This window comes from Nyctibius grandis, chromosome 5, assembly GCF_013368605.1.
Source record: "Nyctibius grandis isolate bNycGra1 chromosome 5, bNycGra1.pri, whole genome shotgun sequence".
NCBI classification, from domain to species: Eukaryota; Metazoa; Chordata; class Aves; order Nyctibiiformes; family Nyctibiidae; genus Nyctibius; species Nyctibius grandis.
In genome coordinates, this window is record NC_090662.1 from 63,541,304 (window position 1) to 63,564,950 (window position 23,647).

Sequence of the window (23,647 nt, forward strand, 5' to 3'; positions counted from 1 at the left end):
GGGAAAGGACTATGAAAATACAACAGATTAATACGTGGCTAAGAGACTGGTGCTGTAGGTGGGATTTTGGGTTCTTTGACCACGGGGCAGCTTTCATGGCACCGGGCCTGCTTATGCCGGATGGGGAACAGCTGAATCAGAAGGGGAAAAGGGTTATGGCGCAGAAGCTGGCAGGGCTGATCAAGTGGTCTTTAAACTAGGTTCGATGGGGGAGGGGGATAAGACCAGGGCAACCACAAATGAACCTAGGGGCGACAGGCCTGCATCGGGGGCAAGGCCGCTAGCCCAGCTGAAGTGCATTTACACCAATGCACGCAGTATGGGCAACAAACAGGAAGAGCTAGAAGCCACTGTACAGCAGGAAGGTTATGATGTGGTTGCCATCACAGAAACGTGGTGGGATGACTCTCATGACTGGAGTGCTGCTATGGATGGCTATAAACTCTTTAAGAGGGACAGGTGAAGCAGGAGAGGCGGTGGGGTAGCGTTGTATGTTAGGGAGTGCTTGGACTGTGTCAAAATTGAGGAAGATGATGAGGATGACAAGGTTGAATGTTTATGGGTGAAGATCAGGGGGAAGGTCGGCAGGGCGGACATTACGGTGGGAGTCTGTTATAGACCACCCAACCAGGATGAGCAGGCGGATGAAGTGTTTTACAAGCAGCTGTCAGAAGCCGCCTGGTCACCGGCCCTTGTACTTGTGGGCGACTTCAACTTGCCGGATGTCTGCTGGAAATACAACATGGCAGAGAGGAAGCAATCTAGGAGATTCCTCGAATGTGTGGAGGACAACTTCCTCATGCAAGTGGTAAATGAGCCCACTAGAGGAGGGGCCCTGCTTGACCTGTTGTTTGTGAACAGAGAAGGACTAGTGGGAGATGTGAGGGTCGGTGGCCGTCTTGGGAAAAGTGACCATGAAATGTTAGAGTTTTCGGTAGTGGGGGAAGTAAGGAGGGGCAAGAGCAGAACTTCTGCCTTAGTTTTCCGCCAGGCAGACTTTAGCCTGTTTAAGAGGTTGGTGGACAGAGTCCCTTGGGAGTCGGAGGGCAAAGGAGTCCAGGAAGGCTGGACATGCTTCAAAAGGGAATTGCTAAATATTCAAGAACAGGCTGTCCTGGCGTGTAGGAAGACAAGCCGTCGGGGAAAAAGACCGGCCTGGTTAAACAGAGAACTTAGGCTAGAACTTAAGGAAAAAAAGAGAGCCTATTTGGTCTGGAAGAAGGGTCGGGTAACTTGGGAGGTCTATAGGGATACTGCCAGGTCATGTAGGGAGAAGATTAGAAGGGCCAAAGCTCAATTAGAGCTTGATTTGGCTGCTACAGTCAAAGATAACAAAAAAAGTTTCTACAAATACATCAACTGCAAAAGGAGGGTCAAGGAGAGCCTCCACCAGTTGCTGAATGAGGAGGGTAGTGTAGTGTCAGGGGATGAGGAAAAGGCAGAAGTGCTCAATGCCTTCTTTTCCTCGGTCTTTAATGTCAGGACCGGTTGTCCTCAGGTGACTCAGCCCCCAGAGCCTGAAGTTAGGGACGGGGGGCTGTGTGAACCCCCCGTAATCCAGGAGGAGACAGTTAGTGACCTGCTGTGCCAGTTGGACACCCACAAGGCTATGGGCCCAGATGGGATTCACCCCAGAGTAATGAAGGAACTGGCAAACGAACTTGCCAAACCACTCTCTATTATCTACCGGCAGTCCTGGTTAACTGGAGAAGTTCCAGCTGACTGGAAATTGGCAAATGTAACGCCCATCTACAAGAAGGGTCGGAAGGACGATCCAGGGAACTATAGGCCTGTCAGCCTGACCTCGGTGCCAGGCAAGGTGATGGAACAGATCATCCTGAGTGCCAATACACGGCACATGCAGGACAATCGGGGCATCGGGGCCAGCCAACATGGATTCATGAAAGGCAGGTCCTGCTTGACCAACCTGATCTCCTTCTATGACCAAGTGACCCGCTTAGTAGATGAGGGCAGGGCTGTGGATGTAGTCTGTCTAGACTTCAGTAAGGCATTCGACACTGTCTCCCACAGCATCCTCCTAGACAAACTGGCTGCCCGGGGCTTTGATTGGTGGACTCTTCGATGGGTTAAAAACTGGCTGGATGGCCGAGCCCAGAGAGTGCTGGTGAATGGGGCAAAGTCCAACTGGCGGCCGGTCTCTAACGGCGTTCCCCAGGACTCAGTTCTGGGGCCAGTGCTGTTCAATATCTTTATAGATGATCTAGACGTAGGGATTGAATGCACCCTCAGTAAATTTGCAGGTGACACCAAGCTGGGTGGCAGTATCGATCTGCTGGAGGGTAGGAAGGCCCTATAGAGGGATCTGGACAGGTTAGATAGATGGGCCGAGACCAACAGCACGAGGTTCAACAAGAACAAGTGCCGGGTCTTACACTTTGGCCACAACAACCCCATGCAGCGCTACAGGCTGGGGGAAGAGTGGTTAGAAAGCGGCCCGGCGGAAAGAGACCTGGGGGTGCTGATCGACAGCCGGCTAAACATGAGCCAGCAGTGTGCCCAGGTAGCCAAGAAGGCCAATGGCATCCTGGCCTCTATTAAGAATAGCGTAGACAGCTGGTCTAGGGAAGTGATCGTCCCTCTGTACTCGGCACTGGTGAGGCCGCACCTTGAATACTGTGTTCAGTTCTGGGCCCCGCACTTCAAGAAAGATGTTGAGGTGTTGGAGCGAGTCCAGAGGAGGGCGACCTAGCTGGTGAAGGGTCTGGAAGGTCTGACCTATGAGGAACGGCTGAGGGAGCTGGGGCTGTTTAGCCTGGAGAAGAGGAGGCTCAGAGGTGACCTTATTGCAGTCTACAACTACCTGAAGGGAGGTTGTAGTGAAGTGGGAGTCGGCCTCTTCTCCCAGGCAACTAGCGATAGGACAAGAGGACACAGCCTCAAGCTTTGCCAGGGGAGGTTCAGGTTGGACATTAGGAAGAATTTCTTCTCAGAAGGGGTCATTAGACATTGGAACAGGCTGCCCAGGGAGGTGGTGGAGTCACCTTCTCTGGATGTGTTTAAGAAAAGACTGGACGTGGCACTTAATGCCATGGTCTAATTGACATGGTGGTGTCGGGGCAATGGTTGGACTTGATGATCCCAGAGGTCTCTTCCAACCTGATTGATTCTGTGATTCTGTGAGAATCACAGCTCCCCCAGAGATATTAATTTTCCTTCAGAGCTTGCTTCCAGCCAGGAGACCTGCACTACTCCTCGAAGAAAGTCTGGAAGGGGGTAATATGAAATGCCAGGGAACTGATGCCTAGAGGTGGCAGACAACCAGCTCTCTTGTTGATTTCCTGGCATTGGTTTCTATTTCCTGACCACCCAAAATACTCTGTTTCCATCCATCCCAACATGGGAAATAGCAGTTCCAATGTTGGAATGCAGTAATGCCCCTTAAGAGACAAAATATTTTTCTGAAGCATCGTAAAAGCAAAGAGCAAATTAGCAAGAGCCATCTGGGCAAAGGTCTAGCTGTCTCGTTGGTGCCAGGCTTACCAGGGCCTGTGCATGAGGAAGGAGAAAGGGGTAAATTTGCTTTGGGCTGGGGAACTTCTCCCTTTAAATCACACAATCCCTGCTCTGTCCTCAGCTCCATCAGTGTGGTTTTTAACTGATATTGTGCTACTCAGGTGCACAGATGACTTCTGATCACAAAGTATTCCTGTTCTTTTTGTTCTTGTCACTTTTTGATTGGATTTTGGCAATCAAGGTCAAAGTTGAGAACCAGCACGACTTCCGGGACATGGCCAGCATAGTAGCCATGGCAAAAACCTACGCCACCACCGAGCCGTTCATTGACTCCAAGTACGACATCCGAATCCAGAAAATCGGCAGCAACTACAAGGCTTACATGTGAGTGCGTGGCTATGTGCATGGCAGAGTGAGACAAGGGGGAGACAGTGCTGTGGATGTGATTCAGTCAGTGTCTGCTCTGGGCAGGAGTAGGAAGCTGACTTAATTTCCTTGAAGAATAGCCCCACTGTTCTCCTCCCACCTCTGAACCCAGATCCCTCATCCACCAATCATCTTCTCCACTACTCACCATCAGCTCATTGTTTCTGGAGGGCAAATCTCTCTCTAACTGTTTCTGAGATTCAGTTAGTTCCCACTATAACAACTTTGCTCTGCCATCACCTATCACCTCTCCCTCCTGTTGTTGAAGGGTTCATCTTTCCCAGCAAAATCCTCCAGCTCCCAGTACCCTCTAGTGGAAACTGAACCCACCTCCTTTTCCACCTGGGGAAAACAATAAAAAAGATTGAGCCAGCTGCAACTCTTGGAGTCCTGCAGTGTCCAACCCATAGCAACACCTCGTCATCTCCCCAGCTGGAGATCAAGGCACTGCAATCACACAAGGACACAAGGAGCAAATGGCACGGGGTATGAATGGCCTCAGCCTTGGCCAGCATACAGGGTTTCCGTGGGCATTTTGTGTGTGTGCTCCTTGAAGCATACAAAGGAGGGAAAGGAGGAGAGACATTCCTGTGGGTGCCCCAAAGCTCCTCCCTGCCCCATGGGGCAGTAAGGGAGGTGGCGTGAAGGCAACCCTCAACACTGGTGTGTTTAAAAATATTAAAAAGCGTTCAGCCAAACTTCAGGAGTCATCAAGCTCAATTAAAGATGTAACCACATGAGTAAGTAAGACACCTGTTTCTTCTTACTGCAAATCAGTAGATGAGAAAAGCCGAATAGCACAGCTTCTCCAGAAGCTCCTTATCCAGCCACAAAACTCTGGACAAGTAGACAGCTCCAGCAGTACATTCTTCAGGTCACCAGATAAATTTCATGTTACCTAACACCCACAACACTGTGAGTTTTGAGTCCATGTTTACAAACCCCCAGGCCATAGTTCTGGTGAAACATAGTTAAATAAGATAATCAAATGTACACGATCACATATTTTTCAGCTATAGCAGCCTAAAATTCCTGGTTGGATTCCTAGTGCAGAGGTATTTAAGTAAACTAGATAATGACTGAGTCAACATTCTTCATGGGAAGGACTTGTGGGACACTCGGCTATTTCATGTGAACTCAATGAGGTAAAATTTGTTTTAAATCTGATCCAGCCAACAATAGCACTGTTGCCTAATATTACATTAACATCTCAGGGACTCTGGCTCAAATTGACCAAAGGAAGGAAGGTTTAAAATATCAATTAAAATTCCCTATTCCTGCCAACATACCCAGCCTTGGCTCCAGAGCCTGTTCCCAGCCTGCCTCAAAATGAAACAAAGGCCCAGTTAGCCTGACCATATCCTCTCCCTGTTTATTATTCACACTCACCATGCACTCATCCAGACAGGGATCAGAAATAATACCAGATGACTGAGGAAAGAAAGCAGTCACACTAAGAGCTAATCCCGCTTGGGAATATAGCTGCGCAAACAATTGTTTGCTAAATGAAAAATGTTTTCACATGAAAACAGCCATGAACGGGAAACACCTTAATAAGAAATTAAGCTTATTAGCAAAGAAAGCAAACAGCAAAATTCACCCAGCGGCTTGCTAACTCAGAAGGTCGACTTATACTGAGAGAGCTATTTATGGACGTGAGCTTGGGAGAGCAGTATAGTCAGTCCCATCGATGGCTGTTCCTTCTGTTTCAGCATCAGACAGAATAGAAGGTTATTTCTATGGTATAAGTAAGTCCCTACTATGTCCAAGGACAGAGGTAAAAGCACCCAAAATATCAGAGCTCTTCTCTGGTGTCTCAAATAGAAGGCTCAAAATCATTAGTCATGCTAGCAAATCCTGGCCTTAAAGGTAATTACAGCATCTGCAGTGGCGTCATACTAAGTGAATTGCTTTGATCTGTAAGCCATGGAATCTACCCAGTACTTTTATACCTTCACCCACACATACAGGCTTTAAAAGCCCCTTCCTTCTGAGAAAAGACTGTGTACTGAAATTCTCCAGAATATGTTTACTTTGCACCCAGCATCTGCCAGAGGGAGGATGCTGCAGGGTGACTCATGCATTCCTCCCCGCCCCAGATGTTCAATGCACTTCCTTCCAGCCCATGACCCAAGGCCTGAGTTCAGTTTCCCATTGACTTCAGTGCAGTGGCTCCAGATTTACACTACTAACAAACACCTACTTAGCCCATGCCTTGGGCCAGTCTCAAAACAGCAAATAAGCAGCATGTGATACATGCCTAAAATTCCACCAAATATATTTGTCACTGTAATACTGGTGAAGAGAAAACACATAATGCTCATGTGGCAGGGGAATCTGGGGCAGAAATTATACTTCCACCCTTGCCCCAACAGGGGCAAACAGAAGGATCATTTCCAGTTAAGACTCATGAAATGTTCACTTTGCATGAAGCCAGCAGCTGCTGACTTTCAAAGGTGGGATATTCCTTGCCATCAGCTCTTAGTAAGAGGGTGATATCCTTTCCTTTCTAATTTCATGAGTGTGACTTCTGATTTTGTCACCTCAAATGTGGTTCAATGTGCTCTGCAGGGGCTACAACTTCAACTGTGTGTAAACTACAGCTACTTGTAGACTGAAATGGCCCAGCTGGGAGATGGTGAGTGTAGGATGCCAATAGCCCATGATCTTTAGGGGCAGTCAACATGGCTTCACCAAGGGGAAGTCATGCTCAACCAACTTGATAGCCTTTTATGAGAACATAACCCAGTGGATAGATGATGGTAAAGCTGTGGATGTGGTCTATCTCGATTTCAGTAAAGCATTTGACACAGTCTCCCACAGCATCCTCACAGCTAAACTGAGGAAGTGTGGTCTGGATGATCGGGTAGTGAGGTGGATTGTGAACTGGCTGAAGGAAAGAAGCCAGAGAGTGGTGGTCAATGGGACTGAGTCCAGTTGGAGGCCTGTGTCTAGCGGAGTCCCTCAAGGGTCGGTACTGGGACCAGTACTATTCAATATATTCATTAATGACTTGGATGAGGGAATAGAGTGCACTGTCAGCAAGTTCGCTGATGACACAAAACTGGGAGGAGTGGCTGACACACCGGAAGGCTGCGCAGCCATTCAGAGAGACCTAGAGAGGCTGGAGAGTTGGGTGCGGAGAAATTTAATGAAATATAACAAGGGCAAGTGTAGAGTCCTGCACCTGGGCAAGAACAACCCCATGTATGAGTACAAGTTGGGGACAGACCTGTTGGAGAGCAGCGTAGGGGAAAGGGACCTGGGGGTCCTAGTAGACAGCAGGATGACCATGAGCCAGCAGTGTGCCCTTGTGGCCAAGAAGGCCAATGGCATCCTGGGGTGTACTAGAAGGGGTGTGGTTAGTAGGTCGAGAGAGGTTCTCCTCCCCCTCTACTCTGCCCTGGTGAGGCCGCATCTGCAATATTGTGTCCAGTTCTGGGCCCCTCAGTTCAAGAACGACAGGGAACTGCTAGAGAGAGTCCAGCGCAGAGCCATGAAGATGATTAAGGGGGTGGAACATCTCCCTTATGAGGAGAGGCTGAGGGAGCTGGGTCTCTTTAGCTTGGAGGAGACTGAGGGGTGACCTCATTAATGTTTATAAATATGTAAAGGGCAAGTGTCATGAGGATGGAGCCAGGCTCTTCTCAGTGAATCCCTTGACAGGACAAGGGGCATGGGTGCAAAGCTGGAACACAGGAGGTTCCACTTAAATATGAGGAAAAACTTCTTTACGGTGAGGGTGACCAAACACTGGAACAGGCTGCCCAGAGAGGTTGTGGAGTCTCCTTCTCTGGAGACATTCAAAACCCACCTGGACGTGTTCCTGTGTGATATGGTCTAGGTAATCCTGCTCCGGCAGGGGGATTGGACTAGATGATCTTTCGAGGTCCCTTCCAATCCCTAACATTCTGTGATTCTGTGATCTTCTAGTCTATCCACTTATCCTAAACAATGCTGAAGGTGTCTTGGCCACAAATCTGCTTGATCTACTTATCTCCAAAACCTTGTGGTCCTTGCCTTTAAGATGCTGACCATACACTGATGCAGCCCCCTGATGTTTAGGATTATTGGAAGCACTTCGACTTTGAGTCCCTGAGTCAAATGGGGTTTGAGGCAGGGCATCCTTAGGTAAAGATCTTTGTTTTCAGTCTCCTTTTCCATCTCAAGTTGAATACAAAAAGGGAAAGAAAAAAAAGAATAATAATTTAGTGGCACACTTGACACCTGAACTGCTCAGACATGCTTGGAAAAGTGTAATCTTGACAGAGGCTGTGGTGTAGGAATTTGACGACTGGTCCGGAGGGCTTCAAATGAAGCTTTTCCATTTAAAAACAGGAAAGTTCCCTAACAGGAAAGTTAGTGATACAGCTGAGAGAAATATTTTACATCTTATTGGCTGGAGATCAGTAGGTATAAACAAGTCAAATCAATCAGCCCTACAGCCAGAGCAGAATTCTTATTTTGGGAGCTTTCCCACAACAAATTTCCTTGCAAAAATGTATACCTGTGGTTTGTTTTTTTTAGCAATGACACAGCTTCTTACATTTGATATGCCAGGTACATTTTCTAAACACTGATATTCAATCATCTTGTCACTAATCAGACTCCAGGAGTTCTCATCAGTACTAATGGGATTTTAGATGCCATATGCCACTGCAGGGCAATTTTCTGAACCTAAATGTTAATAAAGAATGGTCCTTCCCATTGCTGAACTGCAAAACATAATCCTAAAAATCCCGTGTCAAAAGAAAAAGAGAGGCTGAGGGTAGAACACTGACCTTACAGGCCATCAAAGAGCTCATAACAATCAAAACTTGAGATGGACGTTGCGTGAAGGGAACAAAGGACAAGAGTCAACTATATGGAAACACAGTTATTCAACACAGTAATCATGCTCCTTTGGCCCCTCTCCCACTCCTCTAAATAGGGGCTACAAAGACCATTTAAATTTGACAGCAACTATACATACCACTTTAGAAAAGAAATGGAAAAAGGACACCAGGCTGTCCCTCACCAGAGTGAAGGGGAACCTTAGGTATTCAACTATAATGATCTCAGGTTTACAGTGTAGCAGGACATCAGTGTTACCATTGCTCCACGTAGTTTTGCAAGTTCAGAGTCTCTTTTCCATATCATGTTGAAAAGGTGAGGGAACAGGCATGGAGGGTTCTCACAACCTCATGTTGAAGTGCTGGATCACACCTCATACTCCCCTCCTAAATCTCTGCCTAAATCTGCTTCAACGTGGAGATGCTCTCTGGATGTATCCTGTCAGCTTGTTGAACTTGTCCTAGCTTGTATGCTATGACAGGGTTATCTGTGCAATGTTGTCCACAGCAGGCTGCCTAAGGTCTGCCCTGTGCCTAAGGTCAAGAAAAGGAAATTTTTTCACCTCTTGATGGATGATGATGAAACCCAGGATTTGCTAGCAATGGTACCTTTTCTGGAAATTAACCATCAGTCGCAGCTAATGAGACTCCAACCAATTTTGCAATTCTTCCAAGTCCCAGATACAGCGAGCCACAGATAGATCAGTGAAAAGTTAGTGAAAAGAGTGTGTAAATCGTATTTTCTATGACACCAGTACAATTGAAGTCGAAGTTAGGAAAGCCCACATGTCATAGCTGACATTTGTGAAGCTGCTCAGGCGGATGTTTTCTGGGAAGGTTGCTCTTCCCAGATGGAGGATGCAGAACACAAGGTGATTATCCGAGAGGTCTTCTACAGAGCGATTTCATCTCTCCTGGGACATGATATATAAGAAAGAAAGTACTCACAGAACTTGATGGGTGCTCAAGATTCCTTGGACATTTCCCTGCCTAACTCCTCATTCAGTCTTTCATGAGTCTGAACAACATATCCTGTATGGAGTGTTGTTGAGGCAGGATTTGGAAAGCCTTCTGTGAGGAAGAACCTCGCCTCATCCCCTCCTGTACAAGCGCTGAGTCAAGAATGAGGACTACAGTATGAGGGAGGATGGGGCAGGAGTGTGTTTTCATGTTCAGGTTATGTTTTTGGTTTGTTTTCCTAGGAGGACGTCCATCTCTGGAAACTGGAAGGCAAACACAGGTTCCGCGATGCTAGAACAGATTGCAATGACAGAAAGGTAAGGAAGAGCGTTTCAAGAGAGTATTAGCTATTCTTGTGTTAGAAGGGAGGAATTGTATTTCAGACTTCAATTAGTTGAGAGAACTGGTAAGTGAAGTCTCCCGGGAGGCTGGATAAAGAAGTTTAAAAGACTGAGTGTTTCCTTAAAAAAATACTAAGGGTACAAAGGCAAACTGTCCTATTTTGGAGAACAGACTGGACGTACAGCTAGAGATCAACATTGCTAAATCATTAGTTCTTTAGCGAATATAGCCACAGGAAACAAGACCAGCATACTAAGGTCAAGCACACGAGCACAAACATGTAGGGATAAAATCAGAAAGGTCACAGCACAAAACAAGAAGCAACAAGAAGTTATTCTAAGAACATTACTAATGAGAGGCAGATACAGAAAAGTGTTTTTCTTCTGCTCAACAGAGGGAAAATCTGTCAGCTGAAGTGTTCAAAGTGCTTTTTTGCATTAGTCTCCCAAAAGTGAACAGTGTTTTAGCTAAGGTCATCTCACTGCTGAACAGAGCAGAAGGAATTGCCTCATGCATCTTACAGACTAAAATTGCAGATGGTACTTCCATATATTCAAATCACTGTGATATTTGTTAATATTGCAACTGCATGACATTGTTGACTCATAGTAACTTACGCTTTGCTGTAACTTCCAAACCCTGTTTTGCAGAACTGCTGTCAAGTCACTTGTTCTCCATCCTATTTCTTTAAGTACTTTATTCATAGGTTTATAAGATCCATAGATTTTGTGTAGGCACTCATCCCTAGTGAATCTAAGATTTTTTCAGATTATACGTCCAATTTGTCAGGATTATGTTTAATTCTGACTCTGGGCACCACATTTGAAGAAAGATAGCAATGAGCTGGAGAGAGCCCAAAGGACAATAAAGGGAATGCTCAGAGGAGAAAACATAATCAGCCTATGAGAAAAGAATGCAACAATTGCTTATGTAGTTTTCCTCCTTTTTCAGTTAGCAGACCACTGATATTTTTTCAGTAGAGGTGTAGACTCATGCATAATGAATCTATGCCTGCAGTGCAGAGGTTCGCTTTCCTTCATTAGCTGTCACAGAGCTGGAAGAGGTTGTCCACAAGCTCAACACCACTTCATCCTAAAGATGAAAAAACGTAAAGGGCACAAGCTCTTCAAATATGTAAAAAGCTGCTAACAGGGCATTACTCACTCTTTATATTACTAGTACAATACTGTAAGAAATAATGGGCTTAAATTATAGAAGAAAACGTACATTTGAACATTTCCTATATTTCCTAACACTAAGGACAGCATAGCACAGAAATGGGTTGCCTGGAGGAGACGGGGAATCTCTGTCCTTTTCCAGACCACATTAGAGAAATGTTTCCTCTTTGGGGTACAAGAGTTGTGCAGGTCCCTTCTGCACCTTTAGTTCTGTGAAACAAGGAAACCAAGCCAAGCCTCAAATCAGATGCTGAAGGTGACTCTGCAAGACCCTAATAGGACTGTGGGAACTGGACATTATTATGCATCCTGGTTGTTTATAACACTGCTGAAGCTAGAGAGACAAAGGGTAGACGTTGCCTCGTTGCAGTGTTGTAGAACTAAAACCCAGATTCCTGCCAGTCTGCCATGCTGCATTTTGCAGGTTCATTTTATAGATGTAGTACCACAATTCACCACTCTAGCCTTATCCAGTCATACATGCAACAAATCTCATTGAAATCTGTGAGTTATCAGTGCATGCAACAAGGCAGCAGTGTGCTGAAATGCTCTGATGAGTAGGAGCAACCTGACATACCTACTGTACTGAACAGTAGCCCAAAGGATTTACATGTTCAGGTAACACTAGGCAAAATTGCAGTAAATCCTCTGCAAATGCCACCCCTGATGCATACGCATAAATACACTCTTCTGTCCCATAGCACTGCTATTCCACCCCAGCAGCCCTGATGCCTCCCAGTGCTCACCTACGGCCAGCAACGTTGAAGACGTAGCTATCGGGGTCTCTGGCAAGGGCAACAATTCCCTGAGCCTGGCTGCTGAACCCAGACACCCAGAGACATCCCTCAGGAAGAGAAGTGGTTCCCATGATGGTGCCCCTGGGTGTGGGGCCACAGCAGTGCAGGAGCTGGACTGGCAGTGTCTCCTGCCTGGCTCACGGGGTCCATAGTTCTCCTCCTCCTTATGCTACTGACTCCTCCTCAGGTGCTCTCTTCCTCAGGGTGGCTGGGGTGAACATGGTTGGTCTCCTCATTATTAGTCATATAAGCCATATTCTTGCTTCTTCCCACAGACATTGTGTTCGCACAAGTTGATCATTATATTGTCAAGCTATGGTGACTCTGGCTGGCTTCAAGGATGTAAACTTGTTCTTTGGCCAGAACAGCTCTTTTCCCAGTCCCTGCAGGGTCTGCAAAATGTCAGTGTTTTCACGAGACTGTGGCTTTCCCTCCCCTCTTCGCATCTTGTCATAGTCCTGCTTACAGATCTGCTGTTCAGAGATCATTATTTTTATTGAAATGGTCGGGACTGCGGCACAGCTGCACAGGAAATAAAACCAGGTCGCCTCGTTCCCTCCTCATTTCCACAGCAGGGGGATGTGGTCCCCACATACCACACCTCTTGTCATTCTCTCTCCTCCTTTGACACCAGGATAGCTAAGGGGGCACCAGCTCACATTCCTGTGACAGCTAGAGAAAAGGGCTGCAGCCTGTAGCTCACCTTCTAACAAAACAGTGCCTGGTCTGTGTGATGGGACTGCCTGGCTAGGAGCAATGCCCAGGGAATAGAAGGGAGGCAGGAGACTGTGAAAGGACGAAGTTGAAAGAGTAAATTTTAAAAAGCAGGAGCTGCTGGGTTACAGATGAGGGAGGGGATGGATACTGCTTGCTAAATTCTGCACTCACTTTCCAATCCTATTCCAGCTCCAATGTGCAGGATATCTTATCAGGTGAAAGCTGCCTGCATAAATGGAGGGCTTTCAGGCAAAGCCAATACAAACGCTAAGGGGCCAACACGACTGGGAGATTAAATGAGCTAAATATTTATAGCTTGGCTAAATGACAACCAACTGGAGATCTGATGTAAATACCAAGGAGGGAAAGAAACATTTTAAGGTGGCTTTGAGGGCAGGATTGAAACAATCTGAAATGAAGGGAAACTTCAGGCATGATTCTTTTTTTTTGCTCCGTCTCCTGTGCAAGAGAGGGAGGCAATGACCCAGCAAAGCATGTGAAGCACGCCTTGTGATAAAAAGGGCTCCTGAGCCTCTTTGAGCTCCTATGGGCAGCAGGGCTGGTGGCTGTATTTGGTGGACTACCCAGTGACAGTTAATCCTAGGCCATGCTTCTGTGGTTTCTGCAGGTACAGACTCTGGGCGGATGCCTGTGCGGAAATGTTTGGAGGTCTTGACATCTGCGCTGTCAAAGCTGTCCACAGTAAAGACGGAAAAGACTATATCATTGAGGTGAGAGCTTGGGGAACCTGAACGCAAGTCTCCTTTGGGAACTGTATCTGCAAACACACTTCCTTGGAGTTCACATGCATCGATGTGCTTGCTTACCCCTGTGTACATGGTCCGGCAGTCACTGCTCCTCCATGCCCACCTGTATCCTCCAAGCTGTGGCCCACTGATATGCAAGAAACTGATTTAGAGTCCCAGCTAAACTGGCAGACACACAGCAAGATGTCAGGGTTGTAGTGCCTTCATTTCTCAATGTGGACTGTGAAAGGAAATGGAGAACCACAGACTGCTTGGCCACCCCGTCTTTCCAGCTGATAAATCCCTACAGTGCAGAACCTTACCAACATGGGACAGATGTGAAGCTGCCTTCTTATCGAGCACGTAACAGCCTGCGAGTGTTGCTGGCAGCATCCAAAGTTTGGTGTGTCTCAGTGCAAGAGTGCCCCACTACCATCCTTCCTAGGCTAAGCACTTGCAAAGCCAGGACATCTCTCATAGCTGCTAGTAGGGATCAACAGCATAATGAACAAACATGCCCATATTCCGCCCAACCTGAAATCAGGTGCCAGATGATGCTAGCATATCAGTCATGTTAACCTCCTCCCATTACCCACACAGAGGTCCAGCAGGTGATTCAGTCCATTAAAAATCTCAGTTTCTGTCTGAATAAACCTGTCTTTCTCCAATCACTTTAAAGGGAACCTCAATAACAAAAATCCTAGATGCAACTGACTTAAAAGAGTAAAATAAATGGGGAGAGTGTAGCAAAAAGGTCCATAAGTAGCAGGGACAATTTAATTTAAAAAATAGGTGTATTTTCTAAAATCTTTTGCCCAGACAGCATTCACTACAATAACAGACCAGAAAGCCAAAGCACCACAGAGTTACCACGGGCAGTGTGGACTACAAACTTTTGTGTTCAGGGCTGGACAGACTGTGGCTCTGAGAGCTAAAGTTCGATGTTGCCAAGCCAGGAGACAGATGTGGGAGTGGAGCAGATAGCACACTCAGGTCATCCTAACGGGGCAGAGAAGGAAAAGCTGGCCAGAAAATCAAAGTGGAAACTTAAGAGACACGCTGGGGGAGAGAAAATCTGGCAAGTAAGCAAGTGCCTCTGTCACTATGTCACTCAAGGAGGCACAGCATCTGACCTGCTGTAAACTCCACCAACACAGGCCAGCCAAGGAAGATGAGCAGAGCCAGCCTATGGCTTCATGCAGGGGTGCTGACACACTGGAAAGCTATGTGTGGGAGAGCAGTCCCACCCGCTGAGGGTTAGGATGCTGATGAGAACCACATGAGCCCTCCAGAGCTGCACATTCCTGCATTATGTATCTGCTCTCCCGGGAGCAGTGACCTGTCAAAGGCCATGTGATATAAGCATGCTGCCAGCAATGAAACACTGGCAAGTCTCTGTCTTTCCTGAAGCAATGGGGCCACAGCTGATGGGTCTGCTCCTGTATGCAATTCATCAGCACCTAGAGGAGCATCTCCCAGAGCAGACTGTCTCCTTGCTACACACTTCTATATCTCTAGCACATCTAGCTGAGAAAGGAAGGGCAAGAAAGCAGTCTTGCTAGAGACCACTGTAAGGACATTTGGACTATGTCCATACATGGTCAGATGTGAGATGTGGATTTCATACCCCTGCATCTATTCTTGCATATAAGCCTACGTACGTGCACACATGGCTAATTCTGTGCTTCAGGATTATATGCTTCTGTCTGATTATACCTCTGGGTTTTCACATCTGCCCCTGTGTGTGACTGACTGGATGAAAAGCACATCCATACGCTAACAGCTATTGTCAGCTTGCACACAAAGAAATGCACACTAATACTCCTCTCTCTGAGACCAAGGGAAAAAGCAATGGATCTAATATGATACAAATCAGAAGAAACACATCAGTTTCAGATGGGTCATGCTGAATTATTCCAGTGGAGAACCTGATTGAGCAGGCCTGATGTACCAACATCTAGCAGGCATTCAGATGCCAGGCTGATGGACGTTGTTGGGAAAGGAGTAGAGTAGTTCAATACAAAGAGCAGAACAAAGCCAAACAGGCACCTTTTCTACTTTATGCAGATCTGAGGGAGACGCTGACAAGTAATTAATTGCCTCCAGCCTACTTCCCGAGGTACTTTTCTTGGTCTGAAACTGATCCTTTATTTTGCTTTTTTGTTTTGATAGTGGGAGAAAAAAGTTATTTGACAGTGCGACAGTTGTATTTTTCTTGGTGAGAAGGAACAGCATTCTGTGACATTTTACAAGAAAGCACGCCTAAATGGGCTGAACAAATAAGGAATTTGCACAATGCAATTGCAGGCAGTAATTAATTTTCACAGTGCAAAGCAGTTCTCTAGGAAAGATTTGCAGAGGTAGTGATGGGCAGTTCTATGAACTGAGATACATCACAGTGGTTTGTTGCAAACAGAATCAGATAAAGACAGATGAGTTATCAGCATAGCACAAGACTAATGTTGCACCCACGGTATTCGCTATTACTTGAACTTCACCTTCTTTTCTTTTCCCATGGCAAACAGCTGAATCTAGTACATTTCTGCCCTTCAAAGCACTGGCACGCTTAAGCACCATTTTTATGGCTCGTATTGAAAACTTTGACAAAATCAGTAGACTTCTTCAAAGTTTCATTCTATTAAAACACCTGTTAATTCAATAGTAAATGCTGGTACTTCTTTTTCCTCTGCTTTAACAAACTTTGTCACTCTAAGGGAATATTCAGCGTGAATAGTCAGCACTTGATCAGAAGGCCAGATCCTCAAAATAGTGCAAGTTCGGCACCACTGTTAGCAGCTACATTCTCAAAAGAGCTCAGCAGCGTGTATGGTTTAATAAACCCCCCTCCCTTTTTTGGTAATCTAATCCTTTTCCACATCTCTGCTATGCTGGCAAATATGGAGTGAGTGGAGGGCAAGTAAAATGATCCTTGGGATTTATTCTTCCTCCTGGATCAGCTAAGCCCTACCTGCCATACAGCTAAGCTGTGTTACTAGACATGCTCCTTGCTGCCCTGCAAGAAGCCCTGCCCATCCCTTCAGCACTGCCATATCGTTCCTTCTGATGTGTCTAATCATCTGTTTCCTTCCTTCCTTCCCTAAAAATCACCTAACACCCCACTCTTGCACATCAGAGTATGGAATAACAAGTCCAGCCTTCAGGCCTCAGCATCAGATAGGCGCAGGGGGAGGAGTGGGACGGGGTTTTCCTGAGTCTCTTCTCTGCCTGGCCGCTTTCCGCTCCCCCCTCATACACCTTATCAGGGAACAGCAGCTTTGTCAGGAGCAGCCACTGACCTTGGGCAGCTACAAAGGCTGGGTCCATATGTGCTGGCTTCTTCTTGTCTTGCCCAGCTGTTCTGTGATCTCCCCAGGAAGAGATGAGTGCAATCTGTCTGTGATTCATGTATTCTTCTCAGCAGCTTGATTTATTTCAGCATCAGCATTCGTATCTGCCCAGTTCCAGATGAATTCCCCTTTCCCAGAGGACAGACAAGGTGACATCTCATGCTCCTTTTCAGTTCAGTGGCAACCAGCTGTGTTGTTTTGCCCACAGAAATCCCTGCCATTTTCAAAGGCCTTCCCTTATGCATGTGATTGTTCATTCCCATATTTGCAATCTCCCACAGCTCATGTTCCCCTGCCAAACACTACACAGCAGGACAGCGGATACCTCCATCCCTGGTGCACCTTCACTGGTTCCGGTGGGACCTGCTCCAGGGTTCATTCCCCCTGGTGCCTTTGTTTTATAAAACAGCACCATCCCCTTCCTCTCCAGCCACTGCTGCCACAGAAGTAGTGAAAAGCAGTCCTTAAGATGGGGAAATGAGGGGTTTGGAGTGTTTTGATCAGAGCTGTATCCCAGATACTCAGGGGGAGGTTAGGGAATCGGGAGCCAGGCTTGGCCGGCCAGGCTGTCAGCAGAGTAATGGCATCATCTGGTGGTCACACAGCTCCCTCGCACGGTGCGTTGGAGGGAGCTAGGTCCTCTTTTCTCAGGCATGAATTCGAATTGCCAAATGAAATGGGAATGCTTTTAAAGTGGGAGTGGAGGGGAGGGAAACCTGTGCAGGAACCTGCTGGAGGGCCCCCAGGAGCCCCTGGCTAGTGAGACACAGACGGGAACGGGTCGTTCCCCGACACTGCTAGGAAACATCTGCTTTCCCCACCTCATTTTTTAACAGAGAAACAACAAAGTGAACAGTGGAATGAAAAGCCACTTTGTGCATTTAGCTGAGCACTGTCATCTAATTTTCTAACCCTCTCCTTTCGCCCCCTGGGTCAAGTAGGCCGTGGATACAAACACCAACTGACTCTTCATGCAACTCCAGTTAAAACTTCCTATGCAGCTTCTCTAGTGTTCTTATGAGACACCTATAGAAATGAACCCAAATTAATAGTTATTCTACAAGACAAGACTAGAATACAAACTCGATGAACTCACATAACTGATTTCCCCTGCTCTAAATCTAAAAAAAAAAGGGTGCAAAACTTTCCATTTCACTCCAAGAGCGGACTCTTGCAGCCTTGCCAGGGTGGAGTGCACTTCCGATTGTTATCTGAGCGTGAGTCAGTGCTTTCCTTGAGCAATGCAACCTTTAACTCCGCATTTCCAGGGTTTTTAATGTTTGGTTTAAAAATAAAAGCAAAATAAAATAAACTCTTCCAACCCTGATATTTTGGTACAATTATATTTACTCCAGCTGAATCTTAACTTCATCATAGTGCAGTTCTTCCTGTGGGATTTAGCTAATGTTTGCAAAGCACTTGATTTATGATGAACTGTTGACAATGATGTTTAGGGCTGCTATACAGCTGAGGGTCTGCTATGCTTTCATTATTGTTGTCAGACCATTTCTTACCTCAAAGACCCTTTGACAGTTCTCCTTTCCCCATCCCCACAGTCTTGCTTCCCAGTTTTCCCCAGCACAGTTGTAGTACTTGCTTGGGAAGCAGTCGTATCACAATAATATCAAGAAGACAAGCAGAGAATAAGTTCCCTTTCCTGCACTGGATACTGTTGTTTTGGTGACATCCTATTCATTACACATCTGTGGTGTTTGTTTACCCTCTCAGGGTGCAGTGCTTTGTGTTGATTAACCCCAAATGTTTCCTGGTTTCCTTCAGTCCCTGTTGCTCTCATCTCCTCTGGCTTTGGTACATGTTGTTTCCCTTCTCCTGTAGCCCTTTCTGCTGCAACGTCACCCCCAAATACTGTGGGACAATGCCAGAGAGATATCCATCAGAGGCATCTCCTCAGGACATATGAAGAAGAAAGTTTGTGTTTAGCTGATTTAGAAAGCCGCCAGCCACCAGAATTCTTGGCTTGGCTTCCAAGTCGTGAAGGGAAAGAAGATGGGAAGTGGGGGGAAGTGCCATTTCCAAAAAAAACCTAAGCAAAATCCCATGCATAGGAAAGTCAAGCATGTTTCAGCACGGAGGGGAGTGGTGACTATAGGTGTTGGCAACGATGTGGAGACACAAAACAGGTTAATGTGAGAGGTGAGTTGAAACAGGCATCTGCCACCAGGAAGCCTCATTACTAACTGTTGTTTTTCCCTCCTGTGGCAGGTGATGGACAGCTCGATGCCCCTGATTGGGGAGCATGTGGAAGAGGACAGACAGCTTATAGCCGAGCTGGTTGTTTCCAAAATGACTCAGCTTGTCATCACTGCTGGATCTACACCGTCACCACTGAGGCCTTGGGTAGGAGTGAATAGAGACCTTATGGCCAAGTTGTTTTCCTGAACTTATTTCTCTCTCTCTCCTCCCTTGGGTGTCAGGCAGCCAGACGTCTCAGAGACCTGAACAGTCCCATATGGAAGTGTATTGGACAGACTAACTCCTGCTCCTCCAAAGTAGTCTCTCATAGACTTTTTGAAGTGGGTGCCCGTAACACCTCTCTCTCCCTTCCTCGCTTTCCATATAACAGTGACATCACACCAGTAGTGTGGTTCATGCATCTAGACATTCTGGCTTGCTAAATTCATAGATTCATATTGCAGACAGACATTTTTAGAGGTTCTTGTAACACACAACTTTATTTCCATCTAACACCATCCCTCAGGATAGCTTTCATTCCAGTTTTTGCATCCCTGATGAAAACCTGTGCTTCCCAGAACAGAAAGTGGGAATCTCCACCCAGGGTTGTTCCATTCCTTACTGCAGCCTTTCTTCTTTGGAGACGCCCTTCATGTCCTTCATCAGGAGGAGGTTTGACTAATGCTGAATTCATAAAAGAACCTGTAATTTTTGCATTTAAACTGACCCTTTAGTGCTTTTCGTGTACATTCATTTTGAGTATCAAATGCATCTAATCTTAGTGCCACATTTCCCAGTGGCAGTTCTGTATAAATGAAACCCACCTGAACATAATCTCTGTCTCCAGGTGTATGTGCTACACCTCTTTCAGTATCGAGCAGGGAGCCAAGCACAAAGGTTTGAGGACAACAAATCTGTATGAAAGAAAGAACAGGGGAGTAAGCAGGCTGAGGGATAATACTGACTGTAATGCACTAGAATAGTTTCCATTTTCACTTGAGACAATAAATGGGAGACAGCACTTTGTGGCTCTCTGTCATATGACAGCCCACTCCTGCTAAACCAGGTCCCCAGCATGAAGGGTATTCAGGGTAACTCCAAACCGAGCTTTCGCTAGAGTGAGGGGGGTAAACATTTAATACACACTAAAAATGTTTTGAGGCAGGGAAAGCAATACAGAAGGGATAGGATTTACTCTGGCCAAAGTGGAATCAACAACTGCCATCTGAAATAGCCATGGTATAGAGTGTATAAACTAAGAGCAAAGGCAAAGCCAACAGAAACTGAGAACATGGACAGATGTATCTGTTTTCTCTGTCTGTAATATACTGGTACAGGATTGGATTGGATTACAACGGACCTAAAATAGGGCCAAAATAAGAACAAAACAAATGGTCTTGGAGGGATCAGATGTCAAATATAAGAGTTAAATAAGGGTCTTCATCAAGAATACAAGCTACAAATATCTGTATACAAAATCAAGAAAATTAAAACCACAAACATGTTAACTAGAATGTTTTGCTACAGAGAAAGACCTTGGTACAACGAACATTGCAGAAACGGCACAAGATACTATTAATATAATGCTATAACACATAGTTACAAATGTGCAGAAAGAAGTAATTGCATGTGAGGCTGGTGAGATGCGGAGGTAGAGCTACAGGTGAAGACTTCTACAGAACAAAGAAAAATAGCAATTCTGAATACAAGGACAGCAGTACTGAATACATAGAAATATGAACCCTTGGATATCCTATGGGCATGCATAGAATAACTATACATATTATTGTCTATACTAGTCTCTGAATCTAGAAAAACTGAGAAATTATGAAACTGAGTGCACAGCACTGACAGAAATGGAAGAAGCAACACATCACAATAATGTGAGACTACAGCTGTCAAGAAGCAAGTCAAGTAGCACAGTGGGACAGCAATTCAGAGAGTTCTCCATCTCTGTATGTGTCTGCTTCCTGTAACTGCAAAATCCTAGCAAAACAGGAAAAAAGACCTTGACCTAGCCTTAAGAAGCACCCAAGTACAAATTCAGAAAGTGAATATGTACCAGTAGGTTTGACGTCCAAGGGACAGACGTGATACCAAAAAGTAAAGGTATGACACAAGCAGTTGGAAAAGATGATTTTACTAAAATGAGAAAATTAATCAACTCCTTAGCATTAAAAGTAAAACTGAATTAATGTTATTTGAGAGACCATTGTTTTCCAGAATGCATATATACATTTCTGATCTGCTCCTGAACCAGGAATGCAAGAAATGAACTTCTAGAGTTAAATGGCAAAGTGACAGAGGACATTAAAGACAAACAGAAAAAAATATCTTCCAAATCTGGAAATCTGACATTTAAGGTGACCTTTATGCACCATCATGCAAGTAATAAAAGGAAATGTAAAAAGGATCAAAATTGATTTTGAAGAGCAGATAGAGGAAAGAATAAAAAAAATTCTTTGAGTTCATCAGAAGACGGAACCCTATCAAAGCACTGGTCAGCTCTGTGGATCATCGAAAGTTAAGGGTGAAAAGGAAGACAACAGGGACAGTGTTGTGAGTCTAGTAAATTTAATTGCTGAAAGTGGGGAACTTCTTAAACTAGATATAGTTTTTCCTGATCAGAAAAACAGGGAAGAGAACAAAAACAGTGATTACATCAGTGATGACTGATATTTTTAAAAAGTATTAAGCCCCCAGACCCAGATGGCTACATTCAATGAACTGAATTTAGGACGTGACTAAGCTGCCAAGAAAAAATGTACAATTCCATTAGAAACAGTTATTGCTCCAGAGGATCGGTGTACAACAAATAAAAAATATGTGTTTAAAAAGTTGTGAGAGTAACGTAGAAAAATGTAGACAAGTCATGGACCTTACAAATTATCTCCGGCAATAATTTAAAGAATAGTACAGAAGACTAAGAAACCAACAGAACCACAGCTTAAGAGCATCTACCACATTATTTTTTTTGCAAAGAAAAATGTGCCATTAATTTCCTTTGGATTCTTTTCCCCTCATTTCTTTGAGAATTCTTTCATAAAGTGGTATATAACAGGCAATCAGTCAAAATAATGTAGCTAGACTGCCAAAAAGCCTTAGGCAAGGTAACAGAGAAGAGCTGTTAAAGCAAGCAAGCAGGGAGGGGCTAAAAGGCAAAGTTTGGTTGTGGAGCAGAAGCTTGCTTCAAATAAAGACATAGATATGAGAGATTTTAATTCTTGCAAACAGTTAGCAGAGGGGGTACTTAAGAGGATACTAAACCTGGTAATGTTGATAATTGGGTTGGTTGAGCCCAGAACAGGATCAGATGTTAATGACAAACTTGTTTTCATGCCTACAACATGAAACCTGGTTTCATGGTTACAGCTGCAGTTCTCCCCTTGCCTCTCTGCCCCACCTCCATCCTTTCCCCTCACTGTTTCCCTTCCAAAGGCAGAAGACCTTGGGCTAGCCTCACCCCTTCATCTCTGAGCCTCAAAATCCTGTTTCGCCTTCATCCCTGAGAAGCCTTGGTTGGCTGAAGGCAAAGGACATAGAGGAGACTATGAGATCTAATTCCCTTTCTTTGGCTGGTCTGATCAGGATGTCTCCCAGCATTCAGATAGTAAATTTCCACCAACACCAAGGCAAGGTTTAGTGTCCCAAGCTATGTAGGACTAGAAGCCATGAATGGAAAATACCCAGATTTTCCTCCCTGTCCATTTGCAATTCCCAGATAAATAGTGCAAAAGATGGGTTGGCAACCTCATCACATTCATGTTAGTCAGTTGAAACTCATTTCAATGCTTCCAACTATGAAACATTTCTTCCCATTTCCAGAATCACTTAGCTCATTCTCCTGACCTTCCAGGAGCCTTGAAGACCCTTTTATCATTGTGTTCTCCGTGTAAATAATCCAGCACATACCAGCTTATCTGTCTCCAGCTTTCCCTGCTTTCATAAACAATTTTGTGCAATAGGCTTACTCAGACTTTTGTTAACCTTGTACCGGCCCTCTGTGCAACAGTTTTGTGTTGCTTAATCTGTTTATTAAAATATCTGTCAAAAAGTAAACAGTGAGAGAGAAAAAAGTGCAGATGGCACCAACTTATTTGCATTAGTCAGGACCAGGGATGGCAGTGAAGAACATCTGACACAGCTACGTATGTTAAGTCACCACAACAGCAAATAAAACTCCATACAGAAGGTTGGAAGGTAAGCTAAGATGGAGAAAGAGAGAGGGAGAACATATAAACAATCTGTAGACCTTGCAAGTGGCACTACCCATGCCCCTTGAGAAAGACTTTGTCGCAATTGGGCTAATGAAAACCATTGCTCAGCCTATGGTTGTGTTGACAAGGTAGAAGCAGGAAATTAAGACATAGCAAAAATGAGCTGGTGATGTATACAGAGAACCCAGATAATGCTTCATCTGGAATAATGTAAGCAGACCTGCCTCTGGCATCTGCAGAAGGAATCACAAAGCAGGGAAAGAGAAGCAGGTGATGAAAACAATTAAAGGCCTGGAAACATTCCCATGGAGGGACCAAAGGGATTCAGTCTCTTGGCTTTGGAAAGGAGGTGAATGAGAGAGAGGGGAACAAAGGTTTTCAAAATAATGGCCTAGCAAGGGCAGGTTGTGAGAACTAC

The 23,647-nt window shown here is 45.3% G+C and overlaps 1 protein-coding gene across 3 annotated transcripts in view; it reads left to right on the plus strand.

Moving 5' to 3' along the window:
- The window catches only part of SYN3 (synapsin III), a 184,690-nt gene that overhangs the window by 156,638 nt on the left and 4,405 nt on the right, over positions 1-23,647 (plus strand). For 2 of the 3 annotated variants that reach the window (XM_068400852.1, XM_068400851.1), the window contains 4 exons: positions 3,716-3,858; positions 9,935-10,009; positions 13,355-13,457; positions 19,043-19,177. In XM_068400852.1, the coding sequence (XP_068256953.1) occupies positions 3,716-3,858; positions 9,935-10,009; positions 13,355-13,457; positions 19,043-19,177 (456 nt within the window). Of the gene's footprint in view, positions 1-3,715; positions 3,859-9,934; positions 10,010-13,354; positions 13,458-19,042; positions 19,184-23,647 lie in introns of all 3 variants that reach the window. The other variant, XM_068400850.1, reaches the window with a different exon arrangement.